This window comes from Caloenas nicobarica, chromosome 1 (genome assembly GCF_036013445.1).
Source record: "Caloenas nicobarica isolate bCalNic1 chromosome 1, bCalNic1.hap1, whole genome shotgun sequence".
Taxonomy (NCBI): Eukaryota; Metazoa; Chordata; class Aves; order Columbiformes; family Columbidae; genus Caloenas; species Caloenas nicobarica.
This window is the reverse complement of record NC_088245.1, coordinates 68,766,415-68,792,123: the sequence shown is the minus strand read 5'-3', so window position 1 is coordinate 68,792,123 and position 25,709 is coordinate 68,766,415. Positions and strand designations below refer to the sequence as shown.

The 25,709-nt window shown below is 44.6% G+C and overlaps 1 protein-coding gene across 1 annotated transcript in view; it reads left to right on the top strand.

The window, feature by feature from the left end:
* Nucleotides 1-500: 500 nt before the first annotated feature.
* TMTC1 (transmembrane O-mannosyltransferase targeting cadherins 1) overlaps nucleotides 501-25,709 on the top strand; it is a 148,996-nt gene continuing 123,787 nt past the window's right edge. The window contains exons 1-5 of the mRNA XM_065646514.1: nucleotides 501-823; nucleotides 13,071-13,248; nucleotides 14,922-14,995; nucleotides 16,539-16,715; nucleotides 18,707-18,907. Coding sequence (XP_065502586.1) covers nucleotides 501-823; nucleotides 13,071-13,248; nucleotides 14,922-14,995; nucleotides 16,539-16,715; nucleotides 18,707-18,907 — 953 coding nt within the window. The remainder of the gene's footprint in view (nucleotides 824-13,070; nucleotides 13,249-14,921; nucleotides 14,996-16,538; nucleotides 16,716-18,706; nucleotides 18,908-25,709) is intronic.

Here is a 25,709-nt window from a genome sequence, read left to right as displayed (position 1 = left end):
GACGCTAGTCTTGCCGCGACCGGCCGTGGAGGCGGATGGCCGCGGAGGGCCAGAGGAGGGAGGCTCTGGCACCAGGGAGGGCAGCCTTGCACTTGTCTTCCGCGGGTGACAGAGGCGACCCGCCGCAACAGGGCTCCGCTCCCAGCCCCGCAGCACACCTCGCCCGCGGGCGGCACGGCCTCGCGTGGCTGCTGCCGTGCCGGGAGAGCCTCCCTCCCCGGTGTGCGGGGGCCACCGGCGGGCTGAGGTGGCGGCGGGGGTGACAGCGCGGCAAGGAGCATGCGTGCGGGGGGAGGAGGAGGAGGAGGAAGAGGAGGAGGAGGGATGGCGCGGGGAGGCGGCCGCTGTTTATTTGCAGCCGGGCAGGCTGCGCCTCGGCAGAGCGCGAGTGGCCGGCGGCGCTCCCGCTGCCCGCCCCGCACCATGCGGGCGCCGCTGCCTCCCCGCGCCGCGGCGGCGGCGGAGCCGGGGCAGCCAGCGCGGCGCCCCGCACCCGCGCCATGGTGACGGGCCCGGCGCTGGGCTCCCGCTGCCGGGACCGAGCCGCGCCGCCCTCCCCCGACCCGTCCCCGCCGCCGTCGGCGGGCGGGCGGCGCGGCGGAGCGGCGGCGGCGGCGGTGCTGGCGGGGCTGTGCGCCCTGTGCTACGGCAACTCTCTGCGGGGCGAGTTCGTGCACGACGACGTCTGGGCCATCGTGAACAACCCCGACGTGAGGGCGGCCGCCCCCGTGGCCGCCGCTTTCGCCAACGACTTCTGGGGCAAGCGGATGGCCGAGAACACCAGCCACAAGTCTTACCGACCCCTCTGCGTTCTCACCTTCAAGTAAGTGCCCTGCGCCGGCGCGGCGGCCAGCGCCGGGTGGGGGGCAAGGGGTGTCCCCGGGCACCGCCGCCTCCCGTCCCGCGGCTTCGTGATTCAGCATTTCTGCCCGGAGCTGTACGGGACGGGCTGTGCCCCGGGGGAAGGGCGGCGGGGCTGCTGCCGCCGGGGCGGTCCCGCGGCGCGGCCGGGGGAAGTTGACTGCAGGAGGGGAATGATGAGGAGCCGCTCCGGGGGGAGGCTGCCGCTCTGCCGGCAAGTGCCCCGCTTCCCTCGCCGTTCGGGAACAGGTGGCGCCTCTTCCCCAGGCTGCCGGGGGATAAAAGTGAAAACCGAGCGTTTCTGAAAGCTCTTTCGACTGAGAAAGGTGTTTAAATAGAATTCCTCGTGAGTTCCTTCTCTTACTCATCCCCTCTGCTTTATCTCCAATACTTTTCTCTGCAATTGAATGATCATGCCAGAAACTTACCCGGTGCTATTTTGAAGCAGCCCCATAGTCCTCCTGGCCTTTCTTTTTAAGGCGAGGGGAAAAGGTGCCGCGCCGTTTCTCGCAGCCAGCCCGGCAGCCTCTGACGGCAGTCACGGAGTTCCCCGCCAGCCTCGTCTGCTTCAGATGTTCCCTGTGTACCGGGCAGAGTTGTTGAGACGAGTTTTGGTTTTACAGGAATAAAGAGGAGTCGGGTAGTGGCAAAGTAACTGACAGTTACCATCGCTCATCCTAGAAAGAAAACCCAGATAGCCCTCTCTCTCTCTCTCTCTGAGGAGAATAATTTGTAGCAGATCAGCTTAGTTACAATTCATATAGTTTGTCATCCTTTCCATCAGCTTGTTCTTTTTTTTTTTTACTCTGCTGAAGCATAAACGATGGTGAATGTTTACTACGTTTTAGTATTTAAAAATGATATGGATGTTTGTGGGGAACTGCACAGCAGAACTCATGTAGCTGGGTGATGTTTAGCTCTAGGGTTCTGTTTGTGCGTGATCGGTAGATGCTGATTACAAACCCATAGCAGGCATAAGGAACACACCGTATAGACAGTGGAAAGTAAGTCAGGAGGAGGTGTTACTGGAACCTTGTCACTCTGCTAATTGAGTAACTACTCATTAAAATACCTGATTTATAAGTAAAAGTTCATGAACTGGGTGAAAAATTGCATGTTTTTGTAAGGCACAAGCAGTTTCGGGGAATGCAGCTTCACTTCAGCATTCCCATGGAACACTTGCTGCCCTTTGGTTGTAAGGGTGGGTTTGGAGCCGAGAGCAGTCCGTGTCGGCTGTCGGGGAAGCAGGGCTGGATGGGAACGGGGTGGAGTATCCCTGACAGAGCAAAACTGTGAACAGCACAGACCCTTGTAAACTGGATTGTTTAGGTTTTGTACCTTCTCCTCGAAGGGGATCTCAGCAGTTTTCCATAGAGAGTGAAGGCAGCCACAGGCAGAGCTGGCTTTGTGCACACAGGGTGCCTTCTCCATCGGGTGTCCAGCCAAACTGTTGCAGTCTGGGGAGCCATCTGATTAATCTGTTCCCTCCAGCGATATATCTGGGGGTAATTCGAGAGGTGAGTGAACCTGCATGCATCTTGGCTTCCTAGATCAGGTTGCAGGACTGAGGTTACATTATGCTAATTAGCAAAGAATCTTAAACTTTAATAATGGAATGGAAACTAAATGCTTTAGTTCCCGTTTATATGTCTCAACTCTGAACTGGTTTTGCCTTTGCTATTTAAAGGGAGGGGGGTGTTTAAAAAAAAAAAGGATGAAGTGCTGTCTCTGTCTAGTCGTTTTTGGAAATTAGTGAGACTAATTTTGTGAGCAAGATTTCACCCTCAAGTGCTTGCAATAACCGTACAGCTAAGACATAGGGTCAAAGGCAGAGCCATTTGTTCACTGCTTGGCATTGCACTTGGAATGGGGAAGGAATTGTTTATCTTCCTTGGCTGCAGAGGAAGATTATTTCCACCGTGTCCCTTCTAGCCCTCCAGTTTCCACATTCTTCCCATTTCATTTCTACTGGTTTGGTGTCAGAGGAAGATGTTAAGATGTGGGTGGAATGGATCCTCCAAACTCAGCGCTTCCTAAGAGGCTGCAGGGAGCTTTTGCCAAGCGACACGGAGCCTGTGGTTGAGCTGTGCTCTGCCTGAGCCACCCGCCCCTGTCTTGCCCAGCCAGAGGTTGCTGGTTGCTCTCTGTCCTCCCACAGAAGGAAAAAGGATTTACCCTGATGCTTGTCAAATGCTCAACAGGAATGGGCTTTTAAGAGAATGGAAATGAATGTTGTTTGTTAATACTTCTGTTAGAATTTACTGTATCTACTTAGGATACTTGAGGAAACTGTGTGATGTGTGCATCAGAGGATCTTGCTGAGGAAAGAAAGGGGGGACCAAAGTATTCTGGTCTATTTTTTTTTTTTTATTCTCATGTTTTATTTTATTTCTTTGCTAATTTGGCCAAATCCAAGGCACTTTAATAGTAGCATGATTCTTTATACCTGCCTGTTAGCTGTGCTTCTGTTGCATGAAACTTTCATCTGGAAGGGCTTATTTTGAGTCTTGCTATACTAAGATTAAAAATCTGGGAGATCTCCAAACTGCATGTACAGAACAGATGTGAAGGGTGGGCTGAAATTTACATCTACAGCTCCATCGATCTACAGAAACTTAGTCTCTTTTCCGTCTTTTGTGGCTGTGAAAGGAAGGACTCGGATGCCCTGTGGACTTTTCATTAAGCTGAATATATCCTACATATATGATACATATTCCTGAAATTACCTCAATTTGAAAAATTTTATCACCCATCTGTCAGAAAAATGTTAATCAGACTGCTGAAATTTTGTAACAGTAGTTCAGTGTCCCTGATGAACTGGAAATCTTAAGTGACAGTCCTCTTTCCTGTAGACTAACACTCTGGAGCCAAACAGTGAAAAGAGCTCCTGTATTTGACGTTATTCACACCGGATCTGTCAGTGTGAATGATCAGAGGAAAATGAGAGTGGCCTGTGTTACTGGAACCATTAAGTAGAACTTCAAATATTCACAGAACTGCTGCATTGTTTTGTGTCGGTTAACATCGGAAGGGGAAAAAAAGCCTGCACATGGACTGTTGAATTAAATAATGTTTGCTTTGCATCTTTGAACTTCTCTCACCTTTTCTCTTGGCTGCAGTAAAGCAAAGGAGTGTTAAAACTAGTGGGTTCAGAAACATTCCTGTTACATATGGGTAACTGTTGGGTGACAGGTCTAGCACAACTCCTCATCTGCATAGGAGCTGAGATGGTAGGCAGTGGTTTTGCCTAGCCCTTAGGAAAAAACTTACTTCATACTCTCTTCTCCAGTTACTCAGAGATGTTTACCTATAGCTATTTTCTTCTCCAATAAGTGATTCAATATACTTATTTCTAAAGAAGGTGACTTTTCGGATAGGAAATACTATTTCTTGGTGCCTTCTCTATAAAATGTTAAGATGAAGGGTGGGAAAAAAAAAACCTGCCAGTTCTGTAATTCAGTCAAGATTTTATATTTAAACTGGGTGCTTTCTGTCTTACACCTTGTCTCCACTAACAGAACTTCAGTGAATAATTTATTCCCTCAGTAACACTTGAGTTATTCCTCGGTTCCAGTGGTTTTGCAGAAATGTTCTCAACTGTTGAAGCAGAAGGTGCAATCCTCAGTGCTGTTTCCCTCCCTCTTTTTCTTATTCTCTGCCAAATCCCTATTTAGATAGATTTTCAGCCCAGAGACAAGTAGGTGATGGAGGTTTGATGTAGTCAGCAACACAGCAGACTTAGCCTGAAGGTGTGCAGTAGTAGGAAATGGTGAGAACGAAGCCTTTTGAAAAACCCCAATGCTGAGATTTAAAGACTCTTAATCAGAGATCAGCCTCCTGGTTTTGCAGGTAGCCCAGAAGTGAAGGCCCTGCCTGCTCAGCCTCTTTGGCAGCAGGATGGGGGGCACTGCCAAGGCAGATGCTGCTGAGGGAGGTGCCTCAAGTGACAGGTCACCAGGGACAAAAGGAAAAGGTGGTGACAGGTCTAGGCCACGTAGCCATGACAGAGACTCAGGAGGATGACCCCAGGCAGAGCAGCACAGGAGATACCTGGTCTTCGAAAGAGGTGGAAGTGACTGTTCACTGGGAATCTTCTTGGCTCCATGGGAAGGGTGTAAGGGTGCCCATTCCAGCTGCTGCTGGAGGGCTCTGGTGGCCCAGGAGGAGAGGAGCTGGCGGGGACAAGCTGTAAAGGGGAATGCAACTCTCCCACCAGAAAAGACATAGACACAATTTGTACACAGACTCATCTTACTAGTACTCTGGCTGGAAAAACTGGGGAAAAAGATACATTTAAAAGGCCAGGCTGTGCTCAGCTGCTGACTGGAGAATGGATGGCCCTCCACGTTTGCTCACTGAGACTGATGGCCACTGATGGCTTGGGTACATACATGTCTAGGAAGTAAATGAGACCCTTCAGCAATGCTTCAGTATTCTGTGTGGGCACCGAGAGCCTCATCTAAGACTACCAGTGGCTTCGGATCAAAGACTTAAGTGACTGTGAGCTTGGGTTAGATGTAAATACTTAGCCAAAGAGAAAAATAATCCAATAATTCACTGCCAACCTTTTGATCTATCCAGTTGCTTACAGCTGATCCTTCTGTTTTTTCAGCTATATCAGTGGCATGAGTTTCAAGGCCCAGGAGCTTAAGAAAACCAAAACAACCTGGAGAAGAAAAAAAGACTTAAGATTTTATTTGTTCTTGATTTAATGCTGTATTAGAGTTTGACATCACAGGGTGATATAGTGCAGCTATAATGTGCCAGGTTGAATACACACTGAACAAGTATTTTCTTCGCTCTGTACATCTCTATTAGGGCAACATCACAATGTTTAAGATTGTGTTAGTATTTCTCCTGTACAGCCTAGTCTAATATTTCTCCCAGCTATAGCGATCACTCTCCACACTGATGCTGTGATACCTGCCATGAAATTGATGTAGGACTGGTGTAGCCACGCCAGGCGACGTGGAATTTGTGAAGAGAAGGCACAGTTGCTTTTATTAGCCTGGTTGTGTTATAGCTGGAACATACAGACACATTTCTAGGCATATCAGCTTTTCTTCTGACCCAGAGCAGAACGCCTTGCTGCCATTTCAGGCCTGGGACAGGGTGCGTGTGCCGCAGAGCTTGTTTTTTTTTCCCCAATTCCAGGTGCACAGAAGTCCTCCCCCCTCCCTGCACCTTGAACGTAGTTTTCGTAGCAGGTGCCTGATGTTTTTGGCTGTAGGTTTGGGCTGCATTTCTCTAGGGGGACCAGCAGGGTTGCTTTTGCTCCCTGGAAGTGGGCCAGGACTCCTGGGGAGGGTCGGGGCGAAGCTCCATGCCCGGGAGGGAAGGTGCAGGCCCCGCTGGGGGTCCCTGCCGCCGTGCAAAACCACGTTTTGGACTTCTGCCTAGCCGCAACGTTTTCTCAGTCCTTAATATCCGATAATATTTGTCTGTCGCCTGAATTAAAAGCCTTTTGTTTTGAGGGGAAGAGCTCACTAAAAGGTCCAGGCGGATTCTCCTGAAAGACTTGGCTGACGTGAATCCAGTCACGCCTGTGTTTGCTTCTTGCTTCAGTGGTGTTTTGTCTCTGTTTAATACCTACCAATTCCTGGGGGGTTTGTCTCATCTGGCATCCTATTCCTCTTGCACCAATGTCACCCTTAATTTCCTTTTGTCTTCTTCTACCTGAAAGGCTCAGCTTTGGACCAACCTTCTTCCCCACAGGAGCATCCCTGTCAATACTCTTTACAGTCCATGAAAATAAAGTGCTCTGGCTGCTGCTGGTTAGCTAAAGGCATTTCTCTGCATTTACTCGCTGTGTCTCTGACTGCTTTCCTGGGCCTTCTCATTTATTCTCTCTCAGATTTAAAAGGAGAGAAAAAAAAAAGGCTGTTCTCTTTTCACTCACTGTACTTTTTTTCCCCTTTGCTTCTGTATAAATTAAAATGGGACTTCCTCCATCGTCTGCAGCTTGAGCTGAAAGATTACCAAATGTATTTAAAATTTGGTGGAAAAGCTCTTTTACCTAGTTTGAAATATTCTCTTCTTTAAGCCTAATAACTTTAGACCAGATTTCTTGTAGTGTTTTATCTTCTTGATGAACGACTGTCCTGGCTTGGTTCTTGATCACGTTCATCTCTTACTCTCTCAGTGCTTGAAAGAGGACTGCTGGATGGCTGCTAAAGAGTTTAATGAGATGTTAATTTCCTGCAGTGCATTGCTCCTGCCGAAATAATGCTCAAGAATAATTTTGAAGACAACCTCTCTTTTGTTCAAAATCTGGGTAAAATGACGCTGGTTTGTCAATTTGTAAATTGCCATTTTCTGGCTTTTTGAAAATCTTTTCAAGGCTGTTTGTGGAGACAAATCTGAAACTATGTGAATGATGCTTTGGGTGTTCTTAACACAGGAATGATCATCAAGCCACGCTTTCCAGGGTTTCCCTAGAAATTTCTGCCCTGGCATATTTGCCGCTTCCAAGGTGTTATTACTTCCCAGTCTAATTGTGATTTCTGTTTTCTTTTCTTAACTGTGCTGGAGAACAATAACCTGCTTTGAATGCCAACACTTAACTAGTGCACTTGTAAGTGATGACTCTTGTGCTCTAAGGGAATTGCTATAGCCTGGGAATTGATATGGCCTGTCTTCTCACCCATCCCTGTTATAGCGAATCAGGTAACAAACCATTTAAACCTTATTGTCCATTTAATTCTGAGGCATTGTACTGTACTATAAAAAGATTATCGCACAAAGTGATGCTGCACCACAGTGGAAACTCCGCTCTGCTTGTCCTGGCCATTGCACGAACACTGCTGCAAAGGGGGCTTATTTTCTTTTTATTGCTACAAGTTTTTCATTAATCTTTGAGCTGTTTCCACATAGAGCTTCAAGCATTATTGCCACTGATGCAGCTGCACCGTTTTTGGCATGCAAACGCTCATTTTCCTGGCTCACAGTAGATGCATCTGTGGAGTTTATAAGGAGATTCCGCTGTGCACTAAAATTGGGCATTAGTTTGCATAAAGTTTGTCATTTATATCACACAATTTCAAAAGAAAGGGAAGATCACAGGAAACTTAATCTGTTCTTGTATGTTAGATTAATTTATGTAAATTTGCATGTGAGCCTTCCTCTATAAAAAGTAAGGGGTGGTTTATGAGATATGGGATGCTCTGAGACTTTCCAGGAAGTGTTACTCGCTAATATAACAAATTACCATTATTATCGTGTGCATTTCTATTTCATAAGATGTTGTGGTTTTTGTTAGCCTTTTGAAAATAATAAACCAGATTAAACTAAACAAGAGCTGCCCAGGGATAATAACAAAGTCTATAAAAAGAGAAACTCTCCAATTATGGTTTACAATATTATTAAATCATAAGAGGTCTTAAAAAAGGTTGAATGAGTCTTCGTGTGTATAAGTGGATAAAAAGCACTATATTAGAGCCCGGGGGTGCTGGTGATTATATACCATAGCTGGATATGTATGGGATTTGTCCGTGAGCCTGTACTCTCGTGGCATAGACCCCTCTGGTGCTGGGCCTGCGAGGATGAAGTCACCAAATCCCACTTGATTTCCAGACCGTCTGTACAGGGAATTGCTTACCCAAGGAGATATGTCCCTGCCCCTTGACTTATCTAGAGGAGGAGTAAGTGCCCGTGGCTTGAGGGTAACATGCAGCACGGTCCCTGCTCTACAAATGCCGTTCTTCAAATGAGTCAGCGGTGCTGGGGCAAGGGAGGGCAAGTGGTTAACTGGTGCCGGTAGATGTTGCTTATTCTTTTAAGAGCAAGAGTGAGTTGCTTTCTTCTGGAGAGCTCTTTTACAAGCTCTACTCAGTGGACCTTCAACAGCTGGTGCCTGTGAGTCTCCTGAGAGCAGAGCCATGTAATTCCTTTTCCTAGAGTGGGTGGTGGAGGAATCGAAATGCTGCTCTAGGTGGGAAGGCAAACTACACCGCTGTTCCTGGAAAACATCCATCGGCCTTAACAAAATCAAGGGATTTATGTGTTAGGGCATATGCCTCTTATTTTGGTATACCTCCTGCTTGGGCATGCAGTTTTGGCAGTGGTGTGCCTTGGGTGTGACACTCTAAACCACACATGCTGCAACACTTGGATGTTGGGACAAGATTCTTCACTTGAATGCATGTTACAGTGCAACCTTCTCCGCCCTGATGGAGCATATGATCAATGCTGAGATCTCTGTTATTAGTTTTTATTTTGGTGGTGGCTTGGGTGATGCCCAACACCTCTGTTAGAAGATAACTAACAATCATTGAATTGTATAATCATTTAGGTTGGAAAAGACCTTTAAGATCAAGTCCAACCGTTAACATAACACTGCCAAGTCCACCTCTAAACCATGTGCCTTAGAACCTCATCTATGCATCTTTTAAACACCTCCAGAGATGGTGACTCCACCACTTCCCTGGGCAGCCTGTTCCAATGCCTGACAGCCCTTTCAATGAAGGTTTTTCCTAATATCCAATCTAAACCTCCCCTGGTGCAACTTGAGGCCATTTCCTCTCGTCCTAAATGTCACCTAGTATCAAGACACTGCTCCTTCTCCTCCTTTCCCCTGGGCTTTTGCATTTGAACTGCCATTTGCCACTTCTCAGGAGGCTTAGCACACACTTTGCCTCCAAGGTCTCCCCCAGCAGAGGTGTTGAAACAATGCAAAACTCTTCTTCTCCAAGTGTTTCACAGGTGGCACCTTGAGGAAAGACCTCCTTGTCTGAGATGGTGGTGTCTCTTCTTTCGAGTGACTCCATTCTTAGGAACTTGGCCGCTTGCTTTGTTCAGCCCTGAATCTTTAGAATACTATTTGCCAACACCTTTCTGGTTTGACCAGAAGCCGTTTCAAAAAGCCTGGCCAGCCCGAAGTATCTGCTCTCCTAGCTGTGTGCTCTACTGAGACTGTAACGTGTCTTACAAGTTGTGCTTTAGCTCAGGCAGATGTTACAATCTTCATGCAGAAGCGACTAGGGCGTTCTAGCCCACACGATGCCGCAAATTAGAAATGATAGTAGCATTGGTGTATTTTGAGCTTGCAACTTAAAAAACGAAAGTTTTTTTCCCCATTTTTGAGGCAGTTTAGATATGGAAACATATGGACAAACCTCCTCTCCCATAACAGAGTACAGTTACTGCCTCAGAGCTCTTGTTCATGGACATCATGTTAGAGAAACACCACTTCTTTCTTAATTTCGACATTTCTATCTCTGTTTTACGTTGTTTGCTGAGCTGTATACCATGTATAATTACTATACAAGTCCATGATAATACTGCTGCCAGTAGACAAGACTGAATCTCTGTAAGGGTATTCAAGTTTAAGAGGGGAGAAGTTATTTTTGTTGATTTACCCTTCCCCTCCCACTACCTTGTCCAGAATTTGCTCTGTAGTTGCTCTGCAGTGGAACAAATTTGGCTTTCCACAGTAGGCTGCTTTTTTCCCCGCATGGGTAGATGAGTGTGCTGGGGAGCTTTGCAAAGTTCTCATGATTTGGATTAGAGCTGTTTGGAGCCCCAGATTTGCTCATCCGTTTGACGTACAATAAACTCAACCACTGCTAATGTTTTAAAATTGTTATGCTGGGATTGTTTCAGGACAAAAGAATGTTTCCTTCATTGCCATGTGGCCTAATTTCTTATGACAAAGAGCTTTAGCAGCAAAAAACACCGGTGTGAATGTAGCACCTGCACACATTCACGTTTAGCATTCATGGTCCACCAAAGATGGTGTTTAAAATATACACCGAGGCATGCTTGCAGTCAGATTTTGCTGTTTAATGGAAGGCTTATCTGAATACCGTGGTGTTGTTATGCTTGTGTTTTGTTTTGATTTTTTTTTTTCTTTTTAAAAAAAGGATACACAGGAGAATAGCCAAGCTGTGAGGCTGATGCTTTTACATAACTGTTTTCAAGAACTTACATCAAGTAATTCGCAGTTTACTAGCCTTTTTGACTTGATGTTTGCCTCAAGAAGGGGTGTGACAAGCATACCCTGCCTTTGGGATAGGTGACATGACGGGGTCAGGAAGATCCCTCCCCTAAAAGGTTCTGCCTGTCCTGCCAGTAGACTCATTTTGCAGGATGGGAAGTGATCAGACGTGATCCATGGAGGCTAACGAAAGAATTTTTTTCAAGAATGTTGTTGGATGTCGCGTTTTTAGTGATTGGTCCTCACAACCTGGCCAAATAAATAAATGAGAATCTCTCACATCTTGGTGCATGGGTTTGTATTACGTGAGGGCCTGAGCACTTGTCCTCACCCGCCCACATCTGCTTTCTCCAGAAATGAGGTGGCCAGAGCACACTTTGGTGTTTGGGGTGGGATGGTTACGAGCACGGTACCCCGTCCGGCTGATTTACAGCCAGAAATGGTTCATTTGTATAAAGAATGGCTCCTGCAGATGGTCCCTGCCATTGTGCACATCTGCAGGTGCCTCTGAGCGGGACCTTTGTCTGCACTGGGGCAGGGTGGCCCTGCGCGGCCCCTTGTTCCCTGCAGTGCCCTGAAAACAAGGGTTAGGCTTGAAAGTTCCCGCTGCTGCAGTGTATTTACAGCTGAAACTCTGCCTGGGTGTCTGTTATTGACATTTGTTGTGGTTTGTCATTCTGTGCTGGGAGAAACGAGGGAAAGTGATGTATACTGCTACCCTGAAGTGGCTTGCAGGAGAAATTGGGAAGGAAAACAAACAAATGAAAATTAAAAAGCCCTGACTCTTCGTGTATTCTTGAGTCACAGAGACTGATGTCTTGTCAAAATATACCTGCATCAACCCATACGTCAAAGGGAGAGGTCAAGTCATGCTACAATGTCACTTTTCGCAAAACCTCTGGGTTTCAGCTGTTGCCTCCACAAACACTCCGGTAGGAGCAGAGCAGGAATGCACAAGTAAGTCTCCTGGTCTGGTGAAGTTAGACTGGCCTGGAAGATGCAGCCCAGGACAGATAGCACTCCGTTGCTTCTGAGTAAGGAGTGTAGAGAGCATTTATAAGAAGCATATGTTGACTGGCCCTCACAGACACACCACACCTCCTCTGTCTTACAAAAAAATCTGAGGTGCTTGCATAGTAGCAACAACTCAGTGGCTTTGCTGTTGCATTGTGTATGTCATGGGAGACCTGGAGTCTGCTAGTAACAACAGGAAGGATTATTGGCCCTTTAGCATGTTTACAACTACATGCAAAATATTTAGATTGAGTCTTTTTCCCACTGGGTTTCTTGTGTATTTTTTAAAAATTTCTTTTAACATTAGTACCTTTGTATTCCTTGTTCATATATGAAGTCTTCCCTAGCTAAAGACACCATGTGTATGTGTGTATATATATATATTTGTCAAAATGTACTGATGCAGTTAATTCTAAAGGGAATCGAGTTATCTTCAACGGCATGTAAGGCAAAGCCTGTCAGCAGCTGTTAAGCAAGATGGCTGTAAAAAACAGTGACCAGAAAAATGTATTAATACATGCTGTAAACCAAAATGTCATAGCAGCGCTTTTTTTTTTAATGAGCGACATAAGTAATGAACCATAATTGTCTCATTGAGTCTAGAGTGATGTTAGCTAACATATCTTTAAGATCAGAGTCATTATAAAAAGGATGCTAACTAATATACCAGCTTATTAGTGTAATCCTGATGTCAGTAAAGCATTTAAATAAATGCTTAACCTTCAGTATGTGAAAATATTTTGAAAGATTAAGTTGAATAAATGCATCTGTAATGCCAAGCAGGTGCTCCAGCACCTTACCAAGTCCTTGTCTTGGCTGTTGCCAAGTGAAAGCATCTACTCCATGGCAGAAAATAACTACCCATATTGTAAAGATGCTACTTGGCTGAGACAACCGCAGAAGGTGACAACAGGGAAACAGGATGAGTGCTGTGCTTCTGGTGTTGGCTGGAGTTATTTGCTGCTAAGAAAGCACAGCCCTCGTCTTACTGCAGTCAACTTTACTGGGAGGGCACAAACTTCTCTCATCTCGGTGTCAAGAAGGTTGCCAAATTCAACTGCATATTTTATAAATTGGGGAAGTGTTTTCTCTTTAATCCAATAAACCAGACGTTCAGAGCAATTTTCACTAATTAGTTTAATAGCACTTACATTAGAAGACTGCAAATCAGGCAAAAAGCATAATTTAGAGTGTTTGAAAGATGTCCTGCTATTCCAAGACCTCTCCAGTCTAGTAATGGTTCCATTTTGTTTCCTTACAGGTTAAACATATTGCTGGCTGGTATGAACCCCTTCTATTTCCACGCAGTGAATGTAATTTTACACTGTCTAGTGACCCTTGTGCTGATGTACACTTGTGACAAAGCTGTGTTCAAGGACTGTCGACTTGCTTTTGTCACGGCGCTGTTCTTTGCTGTGCATCCCATTCACACCGAGGCTGTAAGTATGTGACACATACAAAAAAATGGTGACACAGAAGCTAAAAATAAACGCATACTTTAATTTTTTTTTTTAAGAAGCCTCTGAGTCATTCAGAATACGGTACTTATGATTTTTGCTGTGGAGGAGCAAAGGTGAGAATACGCTATATTTAAAATAAGTTGCAGGAGTCATTAAAAAGAAGTGAATTCATACTTGCCATCTTTCTGCTCCGGCACTAAATTCTAATTGACAGTTCTAATCAGTGATGCTGGGAATAAATGGATAGTCATTCAGCTGACGAAAATGTCGAGTCTTCCGAAACCAAAGGCCTCAGTGAGGCCACACTCTCCTGCTGGGACATTGTTGCATGCCTTGAGTCATCTCCTATAGTCACCAATTTAAGGGAGAAAAAGTGAAAGGAGCATTAGCATGTGTTCTGGATGAGATCTCTCAGATAGAAGTGGTGTGACCCATGGATTAATTTATCTTGATTTCAGTTAAAAGCTAGGAGTATCATCTTCAGAAAAAACTTATTAGTTTAATAAACATCATGGTAAGTTTACAGAGCGACAGCTCACATTGGATGTTTTTCTGTTTGCTACAATAAAACATTTAAAAACATATTCATGCTAAAACTGCAATCTGTTAGTGTGGGGACACACTTTGTAGGTAAAATGAGCCTTGCTGTCTTTGAGAAGGAAATGCAATGTCTAGCTATCCGTACTTAAATAAATGCCCTCGTTAGCAGAGCTACCACTGACATCACAGGCTCTCCTTACGAGCCTTCGTAAATGAGGGAAACGGCTGCTGCGGCTGAGAACTTTTGAGGAGAGATTACCTTAATAACAAAAAGCCATGAGCTTTACAGTTACTCCCTGTGCTGTCTCGTGTGAACTAATCAGCAAGGCTCCTTTTGATAATGCAGCTTTATATTATAAGGGAGGTTTTAGAAGAGGCGCTCTTTGAATTTATTTTTGTCTGGGTCAGAACTTAAAAAGGTTAAAATAAATGCCAGAGCACTGAATATAGCTTAATTATGTAATCTTAAAAGAGGCAAAATTTCAAAGGGCCTTTTATTTGCTTTATGGCCAATTTTTAGATCTTTATGAAGTGGAATACTGAAATAGTGAAAAGAGTGTTTATACATTCTTCTTCAGTATTCTCTTTCTTATAAAAAGATTTGGTTAATTAATATGTAGAAAAAACTCTTATAAACTCAGATTATTCAGAAAGAGAATAAATTACATACCACTTTATCACTTTTTGGTGATAAAGTTTATTCAAATATTAATTATTAACTCATTCCTATATAATAAGTCTTCTCCAAAGAGCTGCTCTGTCATTAGTCTTTTTCTTTAACAGATCTCTATTCTGGGAGTTGGACGCGTTTCTCTCTTGAGCCTGACTACACAAAATTAAAACAGATCCCTAAAATTGGCATTTCTTTATGCAACTTTGTTAATGTTTTAATAAGTACATAAAATATGACTTAACTTTTGGTTTACTCATTTATTTTGCCAAGTGGGAAATCCAGCAGACAAAACTGAGCATACACTGACTAAGTAACAATTCAGTATGCTGAGAGAGGATGATGCTGAAAGATAAAAAGCTTATAACAGTATCAGCTGAAACAGTCACTGAATGCTCATGCCTTTTATATTTGTGCTTTTACACCTGTGTGTCTCTTTTAGGTAACAGGTATAGTAGGCAGAGCGGATGTCCTGGCCTGTCTACTCTTTCTGTTGGCTTTTCTCTCCTATAATAGGTATGGATCCTTGCTATCAGTTGTGATAATATGATGAGATGCTCTAGCCTGAGGAGGAGGCAAAGGGGAAACTGGTCAGTTTTCGGTTGTTGCTGGCACTGGTACTTTCCCCAGCAGTGCCCTGGCCCCGCTTCCAGCTGCAGTGCCAAATATGCAACAACAAATAAACATAAAAACAGAAGTCAACATTTAAAGCCTCCTCTTAAGGCTGAGAGAGTTGGGGTTGTTCAGCCTGGAGAAGAGAAGGCTCCGAGGAGATCTTGTTGTGGCCTTTCAGTACTTGAAAGGGGCCTATAAGAAAGATGGGGACAGACTTTTTAGCAGGGCCTGTTGCAATGGGACAAAGGGTGATGGTTTTAAACTAAAAGAGGGGAGATTCAGGCTAGACATGAGGAAGAAATTTTTCACAATGAGGTTGGTGAAACCCTGGCCCAGGTTGCCCAGAGAGGTGGTAGATGCCCCATCCCTGGAGACATTCAAGGCCGGGCTGGATGGGGCTCTGAGCAGCCTGATCTAGTTGTGGATGTCCCTGCTCATGGCAGGGGGTTGGACTAGATGACCTTTGAAGATGTCTTCCAACCCAAACTATTACAGGATTCTATGATTCCATTGGCATTTCAGCTGACTGTACTCTAGAGTAGGGCTTGTAGAGCTAAAAATTCTAAAAAAATGTTTTTGATAGAAGGCAAATTGTCTCTGTGTAGAGTGAAGAACAGACACATGCCTGCCTTTAAAATACATGCTGTGACTGCGAGACTCAAATATCAAGTCTGTGAGAGTTAAGGATTGCATCTAGACCATTAGTCATTCTTTTCAGATGAAAATTTGGCACTGTTTGCTGAACTGTGTCCTAAAACTGTAACTGAACAAGTATAGATAAGAAATAGCTTTACTTGGATGGGGTTTCTGTCCCTTTTGTGTTGTTGTTTCATTTACAAGTAGCACCATGTCACCATCATGGCAACGTGGAAAAACTGCTTATGTCCCTCTTGGGGTGTTAGCGATAAATCTGTAATGCTGTTTTAGTCACAAGGTTTCAAAGGTGTAAAATGGGTAGTGACTTTGCAGGGATCAGCTTGTTTGATTTTGGTTCTTCCTTGCCTCACTCCCTCTCGTCCCTGCCCAGTCTATTAATGATTAGGACACATCTTTAACCTGGGGGAGTGTGGGTGGGATGGAGGAATTTTTGCTTGCATGGTGCATTTTGTCACATAAGGAAAAATAAGCATGTGTGTTCTAGATGATGGAAAGCATGTGTTTTTCTGCCCGCCCTGTCATTGTACTTACTCTGCCTTCCTCTATTTTAAATCCATTTGTCTTTTTCCTTCCTTTGCTCAAATTCTTGGTGCACCTCTCTATATTTGTATCTTCCCTTCCTGTGTCTAAACGTCTCTTCACTTATCAGAGAGCAGTGTAGATTGTTTGTGTTACTTATTACCAGGATCTTAAGAAATTAACGAAAAGTGCCTCAATATTTGTGTGAATGTAGTAAATATGAAAAGAACAGAAAAGTTAAAGTATTTATGTCAAATCTGTTTTTCAGGAGTGTGGATCAGCTTTATGTTGGGGAACATTTCCCTCCCACTGCCTCCCCATTCTTTTTGCTGCTTAGTTTATTCCTTGGGACGTGTGCAATGCTGGTGAAAGAAACTGGAGTCACTGTGTTTGGTGTGTGCTTGGTTTATGACTTCTTTTCCCTCTCCTGCAATGGACTCAAACTGTAAGTAACTTGCTACGCTTGCTGTGCTTTTCAAGTGTTGCCACCCGTGTGTGCAAAATATATATTATTATATACAGCACTGTGGGAGATGGACTTGCCCTGCTGAATCAGATGGCACATATTTGACAAATTTAGAAGGCACCAGGATTTCATTCTATATTTTTTGTTGTTGTTTTTACTCTGTTGCTGCCTGATAAGTTTTGCTGGGTAAATAGACCAGATGTGAAGAACTGTTCTCTACCATGCTCAATTCACTCTGGCAAGACTAATATTTATTTTTTTCTGTAGGACTTCTGACTGAAGCATCAACATCTTAAAATTTCTCTGGCTTAGCTCCTTCTATTTGCAGCATCTGCTTGATTATTCAGTCATAATGGCACGGGTTGTAGAAATACCATATGAGGTTTAGTACTAAATCAGGTTTGATCTTTTCTGTCCTTACAGAATGAAAAAAAGAGGGAAAATACCCAGCCATTTCTGGAATGATTTGAATAATTAGTAGCTCTCAGCAGTCACCAGAGAAAAATCAAATACTTTGAAGTTTGTACCCCTCACCCACTTTGTGTCCCAAATAACTATGCTATTCTGTATCCCCATTAAAAGTTAGAAGTCTTTTGTTTGATAGAAGCTGTCTTTTATCCATTTCTCTCCCAAACCATACCTGGTGCAGATCTGTTGACAAGGGAGTGAAGGTAAGAGCTGAGAATGAAAGGGAATGAAGGTAAGAGCTGCGCCTGCTGCCGAGAATGGGAGGTCTTGCTCCTGCCATCGCTTCTCGTGTTCCCACTGGTGCTGCCCCACAGGCGCTGGAGCCTGTCACCCCCCTGCCTGAGCTAGTCTATCTAGGTTGTAGAAAAGGACACTGAATTTGTGTTTCTGCAGTAGTAAATGAAATCAACTCCCAGAAGGATTCAGGGAGTGCCAGAGCTGGCACAGTGTGAGAGCAGCAAATGCAGGGAGAAGTGGGACTCCCTTTTTTCGGGAGCATCGTGGCTTCCCTCCTGTTTCAGGCCTTCCTCTAGGTCCTAATGGGGGGTGGACCAGGTTTCAGGCCCACCTACCTTCCCTCTGGCCCTTCTAGCAGCAATCGCAATCAGAGGGCAGGTACGATGGATCGGCAAAGGGTTCCTCCTCTTCTGACCAGATAAATATCGTAATGGTGTATCTGGTGGGCAAGTAGCCAGCGAGGAGTTTTCTGGGGACTGACAGCCTGTCTGCCTGCCTGTTAACACTCTTGCACTTACTGCCTGCCAGGTGTGTTCCAGGAGCTGCCTGGCTAAGGGTAACACAAATGTTGATTAATTGGGGGAGAATCTGTGCCCTGCTCCTTCTCCCTCCCCTCAGTCTCACATTCCAGGGGCCTTATCAGGTTATTTCTTTGCTTCAGTGGCATCCAGTTGTCCAGATGTGGCAGTTATTTAGCTTGCAGGAATGAAGCTCTGTAGTTCAGATGTGCTGCATTTTCAGATTTGCTCTGGTTGCAGGTATTGTGCACTTTTTTGCCTCTTTGTGGTGCTCAGGATTTTATGACCGTATCTGACTTTTTTTAGGGGGAAGCAGAAAACCAGCAGCTGTTGCAACTCATTTCCTCCTGCTCCTTCCTCCAGCCTGTACAGATTTGTTTTCTGTTTCAATGAGGCAGAACACCAATTATTTTCTGCAGCAAAAAAATAAGAATGGCACCATATTCTTCCTCACAGTGCTTCCCATCTTACCAGAGGTCCAGAGAACAGCTCGATACGGGAGCGCTCATCTTCTGTTGCTGCAGGGTCTCTTCCTCTAGATCTGGTTAGGAATTAATAAGTCCTGTCCTCCCAACACATGAAGATTTTATTTTAGATAAAGTAAAATGTCATCTGTTGTAATTAGATACCATGTTGTGCTGTTTTTGTAGTGTTCAACCTTTTGATAGGTAAGCATGGAAAATAAAAATCCTTAAATCCTTTTCCCATTTCCCCTCTTTTTTCCCTGTTCTCTGCATGCGTAATCAGGAGAAACGGAGGGATCCACCAGAGACCTGCCCGGCATCCCGCGGCTTCTCCCTCGCTGCAGGTCCCTCCGTCAGGCCGGGAGAACGGGAAGCATCGCTTCGCTCACCGGGGCACCTGGAGCTCCTGCCACCCGGCATCACCCGAGGAGCAGCGGAGCGGTGGCCTTTCTGTGCCCAGCAAAGCCATGTGGGCCATTCGGAGGTACTGCCGGCTACCTGCTGCTCTTGTTGTGGTTTAGTTTGCAGCTGAGCCTACCTTAAAATGTGAAGTCACTTTGTTTTAGTCGTTTTTTTTCATGAAATGTGCTGTAATTTTTCTTAACGCTACTGGAGAGGGAAGAGAGGAGGAGGTGAGAGGAGGGTCGAGGGAAGAAGGAGGAAGAGGAAATCAAAAAGTGCATTTCTTCTGCTTGGGAAGAGGAGACTATCTAAGGACCGTCCATGTCCTGAGACTTTCTATCCTAATCTGATATTGATAGGCGATGCTTTCCTTCCCAGCTTCTCCACAGAGAAAGCCAGAACTGTAATGCTAGTTTGAATGGGAGGAGGGGGAATATGTGCATGTGTACAATAATGCCTGTAGTGAAGTGAGTGCAGCGTGAGCAGGGTATTATGTGATGCTGCTATATAGATATACACGTCTGTGGGTATAATTTCTGCGCGTGGGTGTACGTACACATAGATATGTGAGTGTATGCATATTTATGTAAATACAAAAGCAGAGGTGATGCTCACTTTTGCTTTATGCTTAAGAATGTACATATAAAGGTGAGAGATGGGCTTAGGCAGTAACAGAAGGATTTTCACCGGTCATGTCCAGCAGTTCTCAGCATGTTCCTTGTGCACCTTGCTGGAGAAGAAGGGCCCTCCCTGTGACTCAGGGCCACGCTCTGGCACAGGACCAGCACTTGGTGCCTTTATTCCTGTGGGACAACACTGAGTTAGTAAGCGTGACTCAGCAGCCAGGCCATGGATCCATGTCAGAGTGTGGGGTTTTTTTCTTTTTAACCTTGGCCTTTGTACAATTTCCGTGGTAGCCCTTGCCCAGCTTGCCCTTTGTTGCTGACTTTTGTTTTAACTGTGAAATGGTTACAGTATGTTTTAATTTGGAGACCTGTAATAATGATTTCCCCCACACTGCCTATTCCTTGGAGAAAAAGTGTTGTGTTCCTTAAATAGATCAGGAATTACCTGCTGCAGTTCTCTGATCATTTAACAGCTGGCACCTGAAAGGGCCCCAAGCAGCACTCCTGAAACCTAGAAGAATGGTTTATTGCCACGTAACACTCCTCATTATTTAGTTCAGTAGGAGCTATTTGCATGTTGTGTTGGGTGTGGTTTTTTTTCTTTTTAAAATTTTTTGTAGTGATCTTCTTGCTGCATCAGTATCAATGGCATATAGGTGTTACATGAGATCTGTAACTTCTTGGATCACGGAGCCCGTTTCCTCTACGTTTAAATGGTTCAACCTACTTGAGAGCTTCTGCTCTGCAGGTGTTTTGTCTGGTTGGTCTTACCTGGGGATGGTTGGGTTTTTGGTTTTGTTTTTAGCAAAGAGAGAAGTGGTTTTGGTCGTGTTGCCTCTCTGTGTGGGAAACTGTGACACAAAAATGGTAAGGAAGTTAAGACTTTTCAGAGGGGATAAGTGCTTGCTACTCCAGCACGGAGACTCTTCTGGCTGTTGGGAACAACTTCTAAAGTTGTTTATTTGAATTTATTTCTTCTCCTGTATCCCCAAATGGCAGAGCAATTAGAAAGAGTGGGTGACCCCAGTTCCTTCTGACATACCAGGCCAGAATGAGCTGTCCAAAACCCTCGTTTAACATCTTGCCTCTAAAGTTTAGGGACCTGGTGGGGAGGAGTAACCCGAGCACAGACACTGGTGCCGGGGCTGTTCCTTGCCTTTGCTCTCTCCACTTTTCTTTCACTGCTTTTGTTCTCTTTGATACTTGGTTTTGTTTTTGTTTTACCTGATGGATGCTGTGACCCTGATGGATGCTGTGACAGAGGCTATCAATATAAAAAATGTCTCCTGTCTTGTTCCTTGTTTCCTTTACCCCCGCTTCTTTCTTTCCTCCTGCTGCTCCTTTCCCCCCACTCCTTCGCTTTATATTTATTGCAGACACCCTCCCTCTGCCACCGCTTTTGGGAACATCCTTTCCTTACTCTGAGGTGGAAGCCTCTGGTTTTCCAGCCTCTGCAGGAGAGTTGTGTTGGAGAGACCACGCACGTGGGACGGCTTCAGAGGGAGCTCGTCCGCGCTGCTGCCAGCTGGCGCTGGCTCTTCAGCAGCTGCCTCTCTGAGTGTTGTGAAGGATTTCTGCACGTGGCAAATCAAGCTTTGCATGTACAGAGCTGCTTTCCCTTTCAAAAGGGCCTCTCGTGGTGTAAGCTGCTCAGCTTCTCTTTTCCAGTGACTGGCTGCGTGCGACACGCTTGCAACAACCTGTTGTGTGATGTCTCGGTGTTGGATGCCTGAAGTAGAGCTGGCTTGGTCTCTGGGGCTGAGAGGGAAGCCTGCTGCAGCACACAGGTGTCAGAGTTGTGCCCGAGAGCCTTGGGGGAGACAGCCTGGGATGCTGCTTTGAATGAAACTTCTCTAAAATGCCGTTGGCAACCTTCTCTGCTAGTTTTTCCCTTGCTCTGAATTCCTCTTTCCTCTGAAGGCAGGATAAGGCTGGATAACTTCGTGTTCCGTGAAATGACAGCCTCATAGAGCCTGGGCAATTTGACCACTGCCAACTTGTCTAATGTCAATGTTTGCTAGTCAGTATTAAAAAAGAAAATGTGCTGCTACAGTATTTGCAATTTTAAGAGATCTTCTCAATTCTCAGCCACATGGAGCAGGCTTGTGATTTTATAGAACAGCAAAGTTAAATGTATTGCAGCTCACTGACTCTCAAAATGACGTTCACATCACCTGGAAGTTTGTGGCCACTGCTGATCGTATGGCTGCAGTCTTAGCTGTACTCCCAGTTGCCTACTCCTCACAGGACAGGTTGTCTTTCTCCAGTGCTATAGGCATATTATATGATATGAAGTAGGAAGCACTCAAGGCAATTGGTCTATTGAAATACAGTCCATATTAAAAAAAAAAAAAAAAAAAGAAGTTGCTGTCAAATATACGAAATCAATTACACAATTTCTCCTCTGTAAGTGTTGTTTCTCTGACTTGTGTAGATCTCTTCTATGGCAAAATGGAGGGGAAAAGGTTTTCAATATTTCAAAAATTCCAGAGTTGGAGGGCAGATTTGGCATAGTGAAGTAGCTTCAGGTGCCTTATCTAGTGCATCAGGTTGCTAGTCGTAAGGTCTTCATTAGAATAAAGTAGTTGCACTGCTTAATCTGTACTTTTAAGTATTTGTAATGTGGTCAATTAGGTTTCTATTTAATAATAATTTATTATGTATCTTGCTACTAGAGCTAACTGAAAAATGCAGGAAAATGCAATGGAGGAGTAAAGGGAATCAGTCTAATTAGCAGTAACTGGAGCTAGTTATGTAAGTTCTTGGTGCAGAGAGGTGTTTGTTTTTTATTGTCACTTGCTCTTCAGCTATCTAGTGTTTGTGTGGGTTGCAGCCCCGAGTGCCTTCAGGAGTCAGTCTGGATGAAATTGTGGGTTTTTCACTGTGGATTATTGCAATTTTGGGGGATGCTGGCATATACTACTGAAACGAGGTAACTACGACCTCTCATGAGTTTGCTCCATCACCTTGAGTTTTAGGACAGGCTTGTTTAATGCTGCCATCTTCCATGTAAATGAACTGTTGCATCCTCTCCCTCTCCCTTTTTCCTCTGGGTTTTTAGTGTGTGTGTTGTTTGTTTGTTTGTTTTTTCTTTTTTTTCTCTTTTTTTCCTGAGTGACATAATGAGTGAAGAACTTGCAGGTGTGCTTGGAGCTGTGCCCAGTGGTGTCACTTTAAATGTCTTGTGTACGTGCAAAAGAGACAGAGGGAGCTCACTGCTTGTTAACACTCTGGGATCCAGGCACAAAACCACATTGATCCAAAATTCTATGAAATCCTGAAGGCTATAGCAGGGCTAAATGTGATCTGATGACTAAACCTGGAGCAATGTTGTTTCCTTTTGCAGTAGCAGGGGAAGGAAGATGGAAAGGCTCTGCAGAATGTGGTGCATTCCAGGGATGGCTGTGCTGGCCCAAAGGTTGATATGCTATGAGGAAAAGTATGTTGAGGTCATAATGTATCTTCCCTGTGTCTCTGCACAGCATGCCTGGCCAGTGTTTGAGCTGAAGCAGATGCCGTTCTCCAATGTGAAGAACGGAGAGAGAGGGGAGGAAAAGCTTCAGCAGATATAACATGCGACTACATAGTAATTGCTTGGTGTTGATTTGGCTTTTTCTCACTGAGTGCTTCTATTTCCAATTCTTGTGTAGCAATGATTTTTTTTTTTTTCTAAAAAACTAATTTGACAGTATAGCACATTTCTGCTTCAACATGAAATTCCTGTTGAAAAAGCAGAAGTCTCAACTGCATTTCTAATGTGTCCCCTTGCCACACAGTGTAATGCTACTTCCTAAATTTATAACCAATATAGGCAGAATAGTGTGACTGGTTTCCCAGAGATGGTATTTCACATGTGCAACATTTATACCTTCGCAACGTTTATACCTTTTCTTGAATTTGTTAGATGGAGTTTTGTAGGAGGGTGTGGCTCGGAATAGGAAACTGCCTGAGTTATTGAAGTGTGAGGAAGACACTTTCTGTTCGATTTGGTACAACTTTCTTTAATAAGTTGTTCTTAGTTGCACTCATACACCCTGAAGGTCAGTGGTGGTTGTGTTCGCACACAAAGCACAGCAGTGAAAAGCACTACATGCTTCTGAGAGCACACTAAGGTAACTGTTGTTATAACTATTTTGGTCAGGGTCAAACGTACAACAGAAGAAACACCTTGATACTTGTTGCTGGCCTAAAAGGTCCTTGCTGTGCAACAGCAAAATATCGAGGAAAGGATATGGAGCTTCGCAAACACCACAGTAATTGTTAGTGGAGAAATTCCTGGACAGTGTCCTGGTCTGGGATTCAGTGTGTGGTGAAAAAGTTCTGGGAGTCTAGCAGTCAAAATGATTTTTTTTCTCTAGGGAAGCAAAATGAGTAACCCGGAGCATTAGGCAATGGAGCCAGCCTGGGCTTTTCCTTCCTCTCTCACTGGTGATCTCCTGAGGGTTGTGAGGTTTGGAAAATACAGGAGCAAGATCCTAGTCTGTGATGGTCTGAGCAAAGGCTGGTGTTGGATTGCCTCTGTGTGAAAGGAGAGAAAAGAAGGGCTGAATTGTTGCTGGCTGTAGGCTGTTTGTTGGGTTTTTTAGGTTGTGTTTTTGGTTTTTTTTGGGGGGGGGGGCCAGTGGAGGGGTGATTTTTTTTTTTTGGTTGTTTTTGGTTTTGTTTTAAGGAATTTATATTTAACATTGAACTGAGAATAGGACAACACAATTCCATCCCAAAAGACAAGTAGGACCCTGAGTCCCAGGGTCTAGGAAGGCATAGTTTATGCTGAAAGATGACAGATTACTTAAGTGTCATTGTTATCCCGGTGACTGTGGGATGCTGCTTCGATGGTGTTGTGAGCTTTTTCTAATTGTAGCAGGTTTGCTAAGCCTCTGCCACCTCTGCCATTCTTGCTATTTAGTAAGCTTAAGTAATGAATGAAGTTTGGCCCCCTTTGGGGAGGTGTATTGCAGAGGTGGATTTGGCCTGTGGTTTACTCTTCTCTGAACTCAGTTCTTTAGACCATCTTTCCATTGTGAGTCTGAGCAATAGCTGTAGCTACTGCTGTGTCCGTGTCCTGTCTTTTTAGGAAATGTTCGCTAGCAACAATACATGAATCTTCTTCTTTGCCTGCAGTCAGTGATGATATTTATTGTCAGACTCAGACGGTACCTGAGGCCACCAGAAGATTCCACTAGAGTCTAGAAACACATGAGAGGTGGGTGCCCCTATGCTTAAAGCCTTTGATTCAGCCAAGGCTTTACGTGCTCTGGCCTGTGACTATCTTCAAGAGAACCCTTGTGTAATCTTGGGAAAATAATTACATTTCTCTGTTCCCACGGCATGTGCTGGAAGATGAGGCACAGTAATGCGTGGTTCTCTTCCACCTCCATTTATGCGAGGTGGCGGCTGTTTTAGGACTCCTCCCAAAAAAAGCCAAGCACTATCTTTCTTCTGCATGCTTGTGGCATTATGTGTCTTAATCTTTGAAATCTGCAAGTGCTGTTTCACTACAAGTAACTGAACTCATTGCTTGATAACTAAAGTTTATGTAAAACCAGCACCACTTTGGTATGGTGATGACTAATGTTGCATGCACACACAAAACCGCATGTTTAGACATCATTAGGCTGCAAAATTATGCACTCGCCAAGCAAGAAAGGCCTGATTTAATTTTGGCCCTGTTGTGTGTTTATATCATGACAGTCTTTAATTACACTATCACATACCATTTTTTCTGCATGATCCCTGCCCTATTCATTGCCCAGAATGGATGGTGCTCACTTAATGAGCAACTATTCAATATTTTGTTTCTTCCTTGTCCAGAGCATGGCCCAATGCCCTATTTACTTCATGTTATTCAAGTCCTGCTCTGAGACAGATTAACAACTTCTCGATAATTTCTCTGTATACAAACTACCAAGTGCTGGTATTTCCTCACAGTTTGTTGCTTCAGTCTGTAATCTTTTAAAGTACTTTTGGCATAGCTTCTGGATATGTAATTTCCTTGCTTTTCAAAACAAGTAAAGCGAATAGCCAGAAATTTTGCAGTGGGGAAGCACATGGGTGTGAACAGCTGGACTGCAACCTTTGAATCTACATCATTGACATCGGCTGCGTGAGGAAGCAGACTGGCTGGTGGCAGCAGTAGATTGTGCTGTATAGGAGTCAGCATGAAGAGACGGGGAACTTCTCCCCTTAGGTATTTGCTGACTGAGGAGGCACAATGACACGATGTTCCCTTCCAGACCCAGAGAGGAATAAACCCTGGGT